This window comes from Taudactylus pleione, unplaced genomic scaffold (genome assembly GCF_031769625.1).
Source record: "Taudactylus pleione unplaced genomic scaffold, aTauple2 ptg000026l, whole genome shotgun sequence".
Lineage (NCBI taxonomy): Eukaryota > Metazoa > Chordata > Amphibia > Anura > Myobatrachidae > Taudactylus > Taudactylus pleione.
Genome location: NW_028284428.1, coordinates 6,877,856 through 6,890,659, shown reverse-complemented (window position 1 = coordinate 6,890,659; position 12,804 = coordinate 6,877,856). Strand labels below are relative to the sequence as shown.

Below are 12,804 nucleotides of genomic sequence, written 5' to 3'. Positions count from 1 at the left end.
AATTGCCAATTTATCGTAGCTCTGAAAATGTTAGCTCTTTATTAGTCCGAGTTATAGGCACCCTTTCACAATTTTCTGGACATAGAGGAAATTATGTTTCCCAGACAGCTTATACTCATACACGTGCAGACCAGTGACTGTGCATGTTCATTAGGTAAGCCGGGTTCGAAGCCAGCAGTAAAGTGATAGCATAAAATAATTTTACATTTCGATGTTCGCTGGGACAGGCTTTTGTTAGAGCCACTATCCTGGCAATAGAATTTGAATAATTAGGTAAACAAAAGACAATGCTTATCATGTTGATATGCGGCGATAAGAACTTACACTTTTTAGTGCTAATTTATGCTGGGTACACAATCAATTGATTAGCCAATATATCTGCTGGCCGTCGTTCACCGACATATCGCATTGACTGTGCTGCACAGCCGATGGACAGATATGGCTGCAGACATATCTGTCCATCGGCAAGTGTGTATGGGCCATCTGGAGACCGATCATACACACACAGCGGGAGCTGCGTGGAGGATGGCGGCCCTGACCTTCCTCCCTGCCAGCGGGAGCCGTGGTTGCTGGATGATGGCCGTTCAATGTGTATTAGACCATCATCTAAAGATATATCTGCAGATCACTCGATCTGGAGATATATCTTTCAGGTGTATACCCACATTTATAAAGGTTCATAAATAGACCCTAGTCAAGTGGCTATTAGTTTTAAGGCAAAACAATGTTGTTTTTGCCCTAAAGCTAATTGCCACTTTAAATCTAGTGGCTATATGGCCAGAACTGCGCCTGGTCCAGCAAATCGGAGTCTATAATGTTTGGGCCTCAGAGTTAAAGCACATTTGCCATATTTTAACAACTAAAGCCTGTGTGTATGACTATGTACCCTTACAGTATAATGAATATAATTACTTTTAACTAAGAGATGTGAGTTAAGAGCCTGAATCTTTGCCTTTTGGAACAATTTGCATTCCACTCTTAGCTGGAACGGTGTTACATTAACACATTTCTATTATTAGTATAAATGTGACACTTTCAGTAAGAGGCCACTTTTACTATGTACAAAGTATATATTTGCTCTCAACTTTAGAGCTAATAAAATATTAAATTTTACACTCCTCAAGTGTTAGGTTTCTGGGATGTTTAACTCTTGACATCTCAGATCAGTTCCACACTCTTTCCTGTTTGCTTGATTTGGCATCTGACCTGCAATTATACTTCCACTTATAGAAACACTACATATATTTATTTCAGAACATTTTACCTTGTAATTTAATGTTAACCGTTAAAGTTACATTTAAATTTGAGCCTTACTGCAGTTTTGTTTTAAACCCCATATCTATGCAGGACATAAATTCACATGTACTGTTTGTACGTGGAATTGTGGAGCTCATTCAGACCTGCTCGCTAGATGCGTTCGCTCGCACCCAGCGTATGCAAATCCGGCACACACCCAGCAAATCCGGCACACACCCAGCAAGGCTTGGCGTGCAATCGCAATGTGTATGCAGACGCCCACCAGCCTGTTATAAGACGCCCACTTGCGCACGTCATCTCCAGGAAGTGTATGAAATCATCAGTACATCGAGGACCATCGGATGCGATTGCAGCGCTTGAGGTTAACTATACCCTGCCGCAAGTACTGCGATCAATTCAGTGTGAAAAACAACTAGGTGACATGTACAATGATGCTGCCTGTTAAGTATGCACGCCTCTGAAACGGCGTTGAGACACTCAGGCACGCCTGCGTTCGCACCTCCACTCCCCCGTTTCTACCAGCCAGCCTCTGTCACCACCCACAAACGGCTTCACCTGTCACTCATTCAGCGGGGCTGTCTGTGCGCAGTGAGCAAACACTTCCCGATCTTTCGCAGTGGTTCGCGCACGCGCACTGCGATGCGTTTGCATGCACAGAATGCGAAAATCGGCCAGCTACGAGCGAACGCACCCTAGCGAGCGGGTCTGAATCAGGTCCAGTATTTCCAGTGTGTACCATCTAAACGGGAGAAATTGTGTGATGTGTGGAAAAAGATACTTTTGTCACCTTCTTTTCAATAATTGATCAGGTGAACATTGTATTACAATATAGAATTTTCTTCTATAGCAACTGATTTTTTCATTTAATTAATTTATAAACAAATTTACTGCTCACATTTGAATTTACAACATAATAATTGTTTGTGTGTTATTTTAGTATTCATGAATACACTTAACACAAGAGATGTCACTGATATCTCCTGGTTAAGTCCGCCTGCGTTAATTTCCACACTCCCCATACATTAGTACATTGGTGCTACTATACGCCGGAAGTAAGTACATTTTTGTTGGGGCTACAGAGTCATTTAAAAGTCCATATTTGTGTAGTGGAAACAATGCTATTTTTGGTACAGCTAAAATGTTTGGTAAGAACACTATTAATGATCAAAGTATTGCTAATTTCCAAAACAGTAAAATGCTGATTAAAAATCCAAACCATGGCTCATAACCTCTATATGAATTGATCATCTGACATATGTTTGCAAATAGCTTGTGGACTTGTGATGGCATCTGGTTACTCAACATCTTCTTGTGTTTTTTTCTTTCTGGGTGAAGAGTACTCTTAATCACATTCATTCTCTGTTTTCACTTTTTATTTTTTCATAGGGTAAGATGGTTAGCATTACTGTCTCACAGCACTGAGGTCGTGGGTTCGATTCCCTACTATGGCCCTAACTGTGTGGAGTTTGTATATTCTCCCTGTGCTTGCGTGGGTTTCCTCCGGGTACTTAGGTTTCCTCCCACACTCCAAAAATATACTGGTAGGTTAATTGTCTCCCAACAAAAAATAACCCTAGTGTGTATGTGTGTGTATGTACATGTGGTAGGGAACATAGATTGTCAGCTCCACTGGGGCAGGGACTGATGTGAGTTGCCAAATATGCTCTGTAAAGCGCTGCGGAATATGTGTGCGCTATATAAATTACTGGTAATAAATAGATAAAAATAAACTAAATTGTCACACGTATACCTGTCAACATTTATGATGGTACAATAATGGCATTGTAGCATCGGAATCAGTATGATTCCAGACAGTGGCTGCCCGACATGGGTGAATATCCCGATCGTCCCTAAGGTAAGTATAGACTAACCTAATTCCCTCCCCTAACCCTCCCTTAGGGGTGCCTAACCCTAATCCCCCTCTAAGTGCCTAAACCTAACCCCCCCTTCCCCACCGCCTAAACCTAAGTCCCCCGGGGGTGCCTAATCCTAATAACCCTCCTTCCTCCTAGCCTAACCCTAAAATCTCGGGGGGGGGGGGGTGCCTAACCTAACTCTAAGTCCCCCCAGCAGCCCTAAACCTAACCCTCCCCCCCCGCGGCTGTCTGCGCCTGGCATCCCTTCGATTTAGACGCCTGTAATTTAACCCTCGCCGTACCGTAGCATCAGTTTAGGTGGGGCCATGATCCTTTATGGTAGTGAATTACACCAATGGGTAGCCATACATGCCTACCCTCCCGGTTTTCGCGGGAGGCTCCCGATTTTTCGGGTAACCCCCCGCACCCCCGGAAGAGTAGGCATTTCTCCCGCATTCTGCCCACTTCCTAGTGAAGTGGGCAGAATTAGGAGAATACCCGCGGCAATCGCGGGTCTCCGTGAAGGGGGCGGGGCTTAAGCTGTGATTCTGCATGAATCACAGCATTTGGCCCCGCCCCCTATGTAAATTGTGCCCAATCGCGACAATTTTACAGCGAGGGGGCGGGGCTTAATGACGCAAATCGTCAAGCCCCGCCCCCGTCTGCCCCCTGCTGCTTCTCTTACCCGGGTTTCTCCCGGGAAGAGAATATTAAAGGTAGGCAACCCTGTGGGTAGCTGGTAATTGGGTCTGTCTCAATGAAGTTATATTTATGAGTAAAATGTGATAATAGGTATGTCTGAGGTGTCCCTCCAAATTAGGAGGGCTGTCTACCCTCCCCTCCCTCCCCCAAGATAAAATACAGTGACATTTCATACATTGCTGCATGACTGGATCATACAGTCCACTAGGCGCTTTCTACACTTGCAATCTGGCTGGATCTGTATGCCGTGTGTAACATCATGATTCAAATCCATACAGTATTTCCCTATAGCGTGTAAGCTTGTGTATTAATATGTGTACGTAGCCTACGGACCTTTTATAGAATCAATTTGCTAAGATTGCTTTTACTTAATGTTTCTTTTACTTATATATTCATTGTGCAAACCGATTATCTACAGGAATAAATGGGAATCTAGCTAGTTCCATTCAGTAAAATAGATTCACTGGGAAAGCTGTTATTCTGATGTGAGCCATTGACTACATCCAGAATTTGGCATCTTGAACACTGTCATTGTTATTGCTGTTGTGACCCACCTGCATGGGGATATTGATCACCTTCATTGATCGAGAACTCTCATGATATAGCTGCTCTCTTTGCAGCTCGCTGTAATGTAACATCAATTTTATATCCTGGAAAAAAACAAATAGAAGCTGCTCTGTTTCTGTCCCTGGTGAGGTCAGTGTTCTACTTTTATCAGAAGATGTTTGTTAGAAGACAGGTACTATTACCCTGCAGATGGCACAATAGAAGTTATGATGGCTTCACGTACATAAGAATTAATGCAGACTTGCCAATACCACCAATTACATCATAAGACATATGTTTGGTCTTGTATATTCAAAATATTTTTTCATTGAATTAACCTCCAGTCAGTTAATTAGTTGATGAAAATAGAAACATTTGACAACAAATGAATAATCTGCTTCCAGATTCATTCAGCCAAATAGTAAGTATACAAACTGGACAATACAAATGTCTGCCTGATAAATGGGTTATTCTGATATACTGTATGTGCCATTTACAAATATAAATATAATTATATACTAAGTCATCTCACTAGTGGTGTATAGTGGAACCTTCCTGTCAATGATAGCAAATAGTTGTTTCTTTCAGTTCCTTGCACCCTGATAGTTACACCACATTTAGGTGTGCAATTATTTAAGCCATATTTGCAGGTGTAATCCACGTTTTTTTAATTTAAACAAAGGGCCAAATTCAGAGATAGATGTAAATAGCATAGCTGGTCTGTCTTTGCACGCAGTGACTGCGCAAAATTATCTCTAGTGTAAAAAAAATGCCTGTGCCGGCGTCTCAGATCTGAGGGCTGTGTCCGAAGACTGCCACTCTACATCATAAGGGCAACCTAGCTTGTGCACTGGCAACTGATAGGACTGGAGGACACACCATCACTACCCACCTACCTTGCAGTGCGGATCAGGCAGCTATCCTGTCATTCTGCAGCTGTATGTTGCACACCTCCTGATGACATAGAGCAGACACTTAGCAAATGATTGACCAGCTTCCTGAGCTTCTCCCACCTTCTCCTCTCCTTACAGCCTCCTGCAGTGCTCAGAGCACCTACATATCTGAGAAGGTCTACAATCTTTACCAGCATCAGGGGGTTGGTATTCTGGATAACAGGAACATCCATAAAGTCACCCCTGAATGCAGTTAGCAGAGATTAATCAGTACTGTTCATCAAAGCATACCCTACCACCACGTAACCATGTTACCAGGTCTCTGTCCCTCCCACCTCAGCCATCTCTACCTTGCTTACTTCTGCACTCAGGTCCCCCTCTACACACTCATGCCTCCTTTGTCATTTGTACATCTCCCCTCTCCCCTAGATTGTATGCTCCTAGGAGCAGGGTCCTCCTCCCCACTGTCTCACAGCCTTCTTCTCTAGCACTTCTATGACAGCCTTCACCTTCAGAGCTGTACTGTATATGGAGAATTGTGTTGCTAATTGTTACTTGTGTTCTGTTTATATTTTGGTTAGTGTATTGTAATGTATTGTTCTGTGTACCCTTTACTGTATGTACGGCGCTGCGGACCACTTGTGGTGCCCTATAAATAAAATGTAATAATAATAATAATAATAATAATACTGTATGTATTGGTGCTTGGGCAAAACACTGTAGTTTATACAAATAACTTATCATGCTATGCATTCCCGGCCCTTATGTGCCTTGGAAGTTTGGTATCTCCCTTAAAATGTTATACTGTTAAATCCCTAATTTAATTTTCAGAATTGAAATAGGTCTATAACATATCTACCACTAATATGGCGCTACCATGTATGTGAGTCAAATACTTATTCCAAACGTTTCCTTTGTGTTCTTCTGCAGCTGCTCTTATTCGAAACAAAATGAATCTTTCTGTTCATCCTTGTGATAACTTTTTCCAGTATGCCTGTGGTGGCTGGATAGAAAACAATCCCATTCCTGATGACCAGTCAAACTATGGAATCTACCCATGGCTGAGGAATAACGTTGATCTTAAAATTAAAGGTATGTCTTTGCTCATTTGAATTAGAGACTATGAACTTGTTGTAGCACAGGTTTGGCCACACTATCTGAACAGGAAAAGACACTCACTTGCCAAATGTATTATTGATGTAATTCTAGCTACAGTACTTAAAGCTTTACTCTGTATTAATAACCAAGAATGTGAGGTCCACATATTGCAGTACATATTTTGCTGGTCAATTTATGCCAAAGTCCCCCTCTGGTAAGTCCTACACTAAATATAAACATGAATTCAACCTGAATTGTATCATTATCATTCTTGTTCTTTTCAAGTGGGTTGTATCTTATCAGCAGACAATGTTCTCCCCAAGCAATTGCAGATTTTAGACACCTACCTCAGTAATAACCTTACACAAAATTGATAGTGATGGGAGCTACAATAAGGGGTAAATTTACTAAGAATAAAGTTTGCTTGAGTTTGCTCAAGACCAAATTCTCTGAGCTTCTCCGGGACTCGGGAGAGTTTTGTAAAATCAAATTCTCAAATTTACAAAGAATCGAGTGTTATCTGACAATGTGGTCACGACTTTGTGCAGCCAAGTTCTTTACATTCTGCTTGTGGCTAGTGCACACTAGGGTTTAGTATTGGGTTAAGTGTTGAGGGATATGGACACAGTATTTGGTGCAGGATTATGGGGATAATGACACAGTATTGGGTGCAGGGTTAAGGGGTAAGCATATTGTAGTGGGTTCAGGGTTAGGGGGTAAATATACAGTATGGAGTGTAGTGTTAGGGACACTCTGTGTTAATACAGAGGTGAGAGAGGAAAATGTGTTACTACATAGGTGAGGGAGGGGAATGTGTTACTATAGAGGTGAGAGAGGAAAATGTGTTACTATATAGGTGGGGGAGGAGAATGTCAAATGTGTTACTAGGTGGAAATGGAAACAGTAAACATCTAAGGTCCTACCTGGGTGAAACCGGATACATCTGCTAGTATATATATATATATATATATAAAACTTCCAGAGAGCCTGACACACGGTGACACCATAGATAACTTATCCAAACATGCAGCACTCCACAGGTTAAATAATGAGGGAAAACTTGCTTATCATTATTTAAGCCGTGGAGTGCCGCCTGTTTGGATACATTTTGTATATATATCTCCTTGCACAGAGGCAGGGCCAGTGATGGTATATAAAGGGACATAAGAGGCTCTGGCATATAATGGTCATGAGGATCCCTGTCATACAGTATAAAGGGGCATGATGGGCTCTGGTAACCTGACCACCGGCAGCAGCACCTATTACATTTTTGGCCCAGGCATCGCCAAATGCGTTTCGAGCCGTGATCAATAATTAGCGTTATGGCTGTGATGTCATGGAGGCCACGCAGCCTCACAGAGCACAATGAGCGGTGCACTGAGGCTGAGGGCAGGTGAGGGGACTCAGGGGAGGTACAACTTCTGTTCCTCCCCTACAGGAGGAATTTTGCTTTCAGTAAAATATGTGAGGGTCATGCCATGTCACAGCATCTACTGAGAGCGCTATAAAGTCATCCTATCATTTTACAACACTACCCTTTTACTTACCCAGTAAACTTCACTTGTCTAATATCCTAATCTAACCTCAGGTCATTATCTTCAATAATGGAATCCCTGCACTCATCTCTTGCTCATCTCTAATTCATCTCTTCAACTTATCTCTCTCCACTGAGATGATATGAGATGTCTCAGTGCTACCTACAGTTCAACATATCCAAAACAAAGCTTCTCATCAGAATTAGCTGAGTTACTTACCTCCTCCTCTACGGCCCGGCTATGCATGCGCACAGCTGCTGGGGAGGTAGTGAGGGGGCGGTGGCGGGATCCCTCTTCGCATCCAAGGAACTCCTTCCCATAGGCGCTTGTTCTCGGAAGCAAACTCCAAAAACGTGCAGTTTTTGGAGTTTGCTGAATATCAGGTGGTCCTACCGGACGATGAATAGCCCGGTAACCTACATATGCAGTAACTAGCATTTCCACATGGTTACCGAGCCATTTATCGTTTGATGAATAGGCCCCCCTGTCATGTTGTTTCCACCTTTGAAATATTTATAAAAAAGGAAGAAAGAGGACTCTTTCACTGACATTTCACAATAAGTAGGGGAATATATGGGTGAATATTACTGGCTGTAATCCACAATAAAGAAAATATATATTTTTCCTAAGTGACTCACAATTCTAAGTATCCAAATGTTTTTGAAGTCACAGCTCTGATTTTTCTGAATCCGTTTGGGCAAAACAAAATCCCAAAGTATGTACAGGCAAAATAATTAATCTCAGTACCCTGATATCGAGAGTATAATCACATCAACTGTTATTGTGTTGGTAATGAGATTTGTGTAGGCACAGGAAAAAAGATAAAAGCTATATACATATTTCACACAAAACACACATTTATCTCAAGGCTCTAAACAGTAGCAATAAAACCCCACATTATCACATGTTCACATGATCAGTCTGATTATGGGGGAAAAAGACATTTCTTTCTATTTTTGGTCCTCATCTGCATTATCCACTAGGCTAAGACAAAAAAGTGCTGCATATCCAATTGCCGACTGAGGAACGTTTGAACGATTACGACATCGTAATCGTTCAGTCGTTCCTCATCCTGTAGGTGCCCACACTGAACGATATGTCGTTCAGTGCAGGCACCCTCCCTCATCCCTGAACATGCCCAATCTGTCGTTATTGACAGATTGACCAGCATGTTCAGGCGATGATTGATGTCGGCAATTACCAGCTGGAGCGGGCATCGCTGGTCGTTTCCATCATTAAACTGCCTGATTTATGCACGATTAATGAGCGATTGAATGATTATGATGTCGTAATCGTTCAATCGCTCTGTTTAATCGGCAAGTGGATACGTGTTTTAAGATTGCCCTTGGGACATTGGGGTCTGATGTAATGAAGTACACATTATCAATGAAATGATAGTTTCATATGGTGTATCAATTTGATAGTTTGATGCATTGTATTGCTAATAACCAAAATTGCATACAAAGTACATTTTGAGGGAGTTGTCAATCAATCCTATACAAATTGTTTATTTGAATAAAAGACTTGTTTACCACTTTATTAAATGTAAAATAAAATCTTCTTAGCTTCTTTCTTGGTCCTCCATTTACAATTGGAAACACAATTCTTTTAACTTCATTCTTGATCTGACATGATTCATTGGCCAAATCTTCTCTGTTCTTGTCTTAGTGATATATTATCTTCAGTTGTATAATGCCATAAGCCAAAGGTAGCTCCTTGGTCTGCAAAGTGTGTGGCACTAGTCTATATTTTGGTTAAATAGGTGTTCTCTGTACTTTAAAAAATAAATATGTGTTGTCAAATCTATATAAACTTAGATTAGAATCCCAAGTATAAACATTGGAGCATAACTTGTTACTTCAACCAACAAAATGAGCCTTTGTTACTATACTCATCCAAGAACATTAAGTACAATATTTATTGAAGCCATAAGGGACAGATTTATCTTTTAACAAATATGATATAACTTATTGCACAAAATATACACATATTTTCTGGTGTTTATCCTGTTGAAGAAAACATTTTTTTTGGCATGGAAATATAAAACACAGAAAGAACTGGCACGTATCCTTACTGGAGCACTTTGGGCTATTTCACAAGTGTTTGGATTTATTCATGAAAACTGCTAATATGTGAGACAGTTTATAACCAGGAATGTGCAGTCAGGGCATTGGTGGATGCACAGTACAGGTCCTGCAAATGTAACATCTTCTAACATCGGAGTCGTATGCAAAACCATCGGCTACTACTCTGAATCAGACCCATAGTGAGCAGGACACACTTCTATAAATTTGACAGCCCAATAAAGTATGGACAGGAGTTGGGAGGCCCACCATAAAACTATGTATCAGAATCATGTAAGTAAACCAACTTATTGCCACTTTCAGACCAGGCAGCGAAACTATGGCAATTTGTATATTGCACATCATCTGTGGCCATGCTCACGTTTTACATGCATACGGGGGGAGATTTATCAATCTTTTGAGAAATAAAGAGGTTACTCATAACAACCAATCATCAGCTTCTGTCATTTTTATCACTATGCTATATAAATGATACTAGGCAGTTGGTTGCAATGGGCTTTATCTCTCTTGAAGGTTTGATACACCTCCCCCTACATGTGCTTTTTAGGAAACTAAATAGTCCTACCTGCAGTATTAAAATCTCCAAAATACTGTTTTATAGACTATGCCTGTGTGCAAACATATGCAGCAAGCACCTTAGCAGGGGCGTTTTAAGGGTGGAGGGGGCCCGTGTGCAGACTCAGTGCTGGCCCCCTCCTCTCTCCGGCAGTCCCACAGTGAAGCACTGGCAGTAGATTCTGGCTTAGTGCCAGAACCCGTTGCACATGCGCGGGCGCCATTTTCACAGGGACAGGAGTACTGCACATGTGCGAGTCACCGGGAAAATGGCCGCCGAGCAGAGCAGCACTTCGGACGGGTAATTATAAGACTATATGAATGTGCCCATTATAGATATGCCCCTTCACCTTAGCAATCACACTATCTGCTTGTAGATTTGCGATTTGCATTATTACTTAATTAAACTTAATCGTATTAGTTGCATTTATTGAATATTCTGCTATACCAGTTTTCCTTTTTGCTTTGTTTGCTAATAAATTTTCATATTTATTCGCACAACAGGATGCTTAAAATTTAGTAATGTTCCACAAAGTATTTAATATCTACGTAATTGATTGTATATTCAAATATGTTTTATTAAATTCATAATTAAAAGAAGGGAAAAGGAATGCAACAATATCTAACAGTCACATTGTGAAAGAGTGAAAGTCCTGTGAAATATACTCCTAGTAGAGAATAAATGCTAGTTACAAATATACTGCTACTGTAATAAGTACAAAAGACAATACAAACACCCCCATAGCAAACAGCAGATAAACAAAGATACAAAACATACTCTAACTTCTCAATTACACTGTACTGTATATAGACGTTCTTATATTTTAAAGTTTAAATGAGTATTGGCATAACATACCATAAATATTTTGCTTAGGATTACTTATTAATTATTATACTGTATCTGAATCCTGATTTGTACAAAGCATCAGAAGTGAGATACAGTTTTATTCAACTGCCTCACCTATTACAACCAACAGGGGACATATTGATTGTTGTGTATTTCATTTGTCATGTCTTGTAGTATTGACATCACACTGCTCATAGAGACCTGCTCTGTGATATTGTTATTGAGCGCAGCAGATAGACCAGACTGTCATTGTTTCTTTTCTAGCACTTTTGGAGAAACCTTTAAGCAAGAGACGAGATTCAGAGTCTGCACAAAAGGCAAAAATACTTTACATCTCCTGTATGAATGAAAGTAAGTGATATTTCCAGGATTTAGCATGCTATTAAAAAGCATATTATTTCCTAACTATGTATTGTTTATAATAGGCAACTGCTAGTATTTCAATAATATGGACCTGATTTATGAAAGTGCACACTAGCACACCAAGTGCCTGATTCACTACGGATCACAATACTGCATACACACACAGTTCAACTGCGATAGCAAACCAAACCACTGCGATCGCAATGCATACTCAGCACCACATAAGGATGAGTACTTTACCATACGCTCATCAGTAATACTTAGTAGAATAGCTAAACCATCAGTACAACCAAGTACCATCGAAACCATACGCACACTTGCACAAGCCCTGACCTTAATCAGAAATTACAAACAGCCACGCACGCTATGAGACCACACACTGCGTATGGCTTCGCAGTGGATAATGTATGCATGCCCCTGAAACGGCGTGCGAACGCCAGATTAGAGCTGGTCCAAAAAATTTAAATAACCAATTCCTCTCTGCACAACAAGTTATGCCCTTAAAATGTGTCCTCCTCACACAGAGCCGTAGCTAGGGTAGTGCGGGCGGTGCCATCGCACCACAGGTCAGGGGGCTCTGTTTGGGACTGTTAAATTTCTGTTTATTATCATTCTTGCTTGTAGCTTCCTCTTATTTCATCCCCAGCATCTCCTGGCCTCTCCTATCTCTTCCCTGGCCCTTCCCCATGAAGCCATGGCCCTTTTTTGGGTGTATTATGTCCCTTTGAAAAATGAGGGGGGCGCCAATGCTCTTTCTGGCACAGGGCACCAAAAAGTCTACTTACGGCTCTGTCCTCACATATTTATCTGATCCACCTACTCCATACTCTGGATTGTCAGAGTTATACATAAAGAGAGCATACAAACAAACATCTCCTCTGCAAATGGTCCACAAACTCAAGTGCCTTGGTGGAAATCTAGACACAATTGCAAAATTTGAGGCACACTGCACCATCAAATAATATTTTGTGTTGCGCTTCCCACTGTTTTGCCCTTTACAGAAGAGGCCCAGTGTGTGCAAAATATTTAATTATTTTATCCCATGTAGGTAAAATAATATGTAGGCTT

The 12,804-nt window shown here is 41.1% G+C and overlaps 1 protein-coding gene across 2 annotated transcripts in view; it reads left to right on the top strand.

The window, feature by feature from the left end:
• PHEX (phosphate regulating endopeptidase X-linked) overlaps positions 1-12,804 on the top strand; it is a 265,370-nt gene that overhangs the window by 67,404 nt on the left and 185,162 nt on the right. The window contains exons 3-4 of one of the 2 annotated variants that reach the window (XM_088451595.1): positions 6,185-6,346; positions 11,638-11,724. In XM_088451595.1, coding sequence (XP_088307721.1) covers positions 6,185-6,346; positions 11,638-11,724 — 249 coding nt within the window. Of the gene's footprint in view, positions 1-6,184; positions 6,347-10,122; positions 10,245-11,637; positions 11,725-12,804 lie in introns of those variants that run through there. The other variant, XM_088451597.1, reaches the window with a different exon arrangement.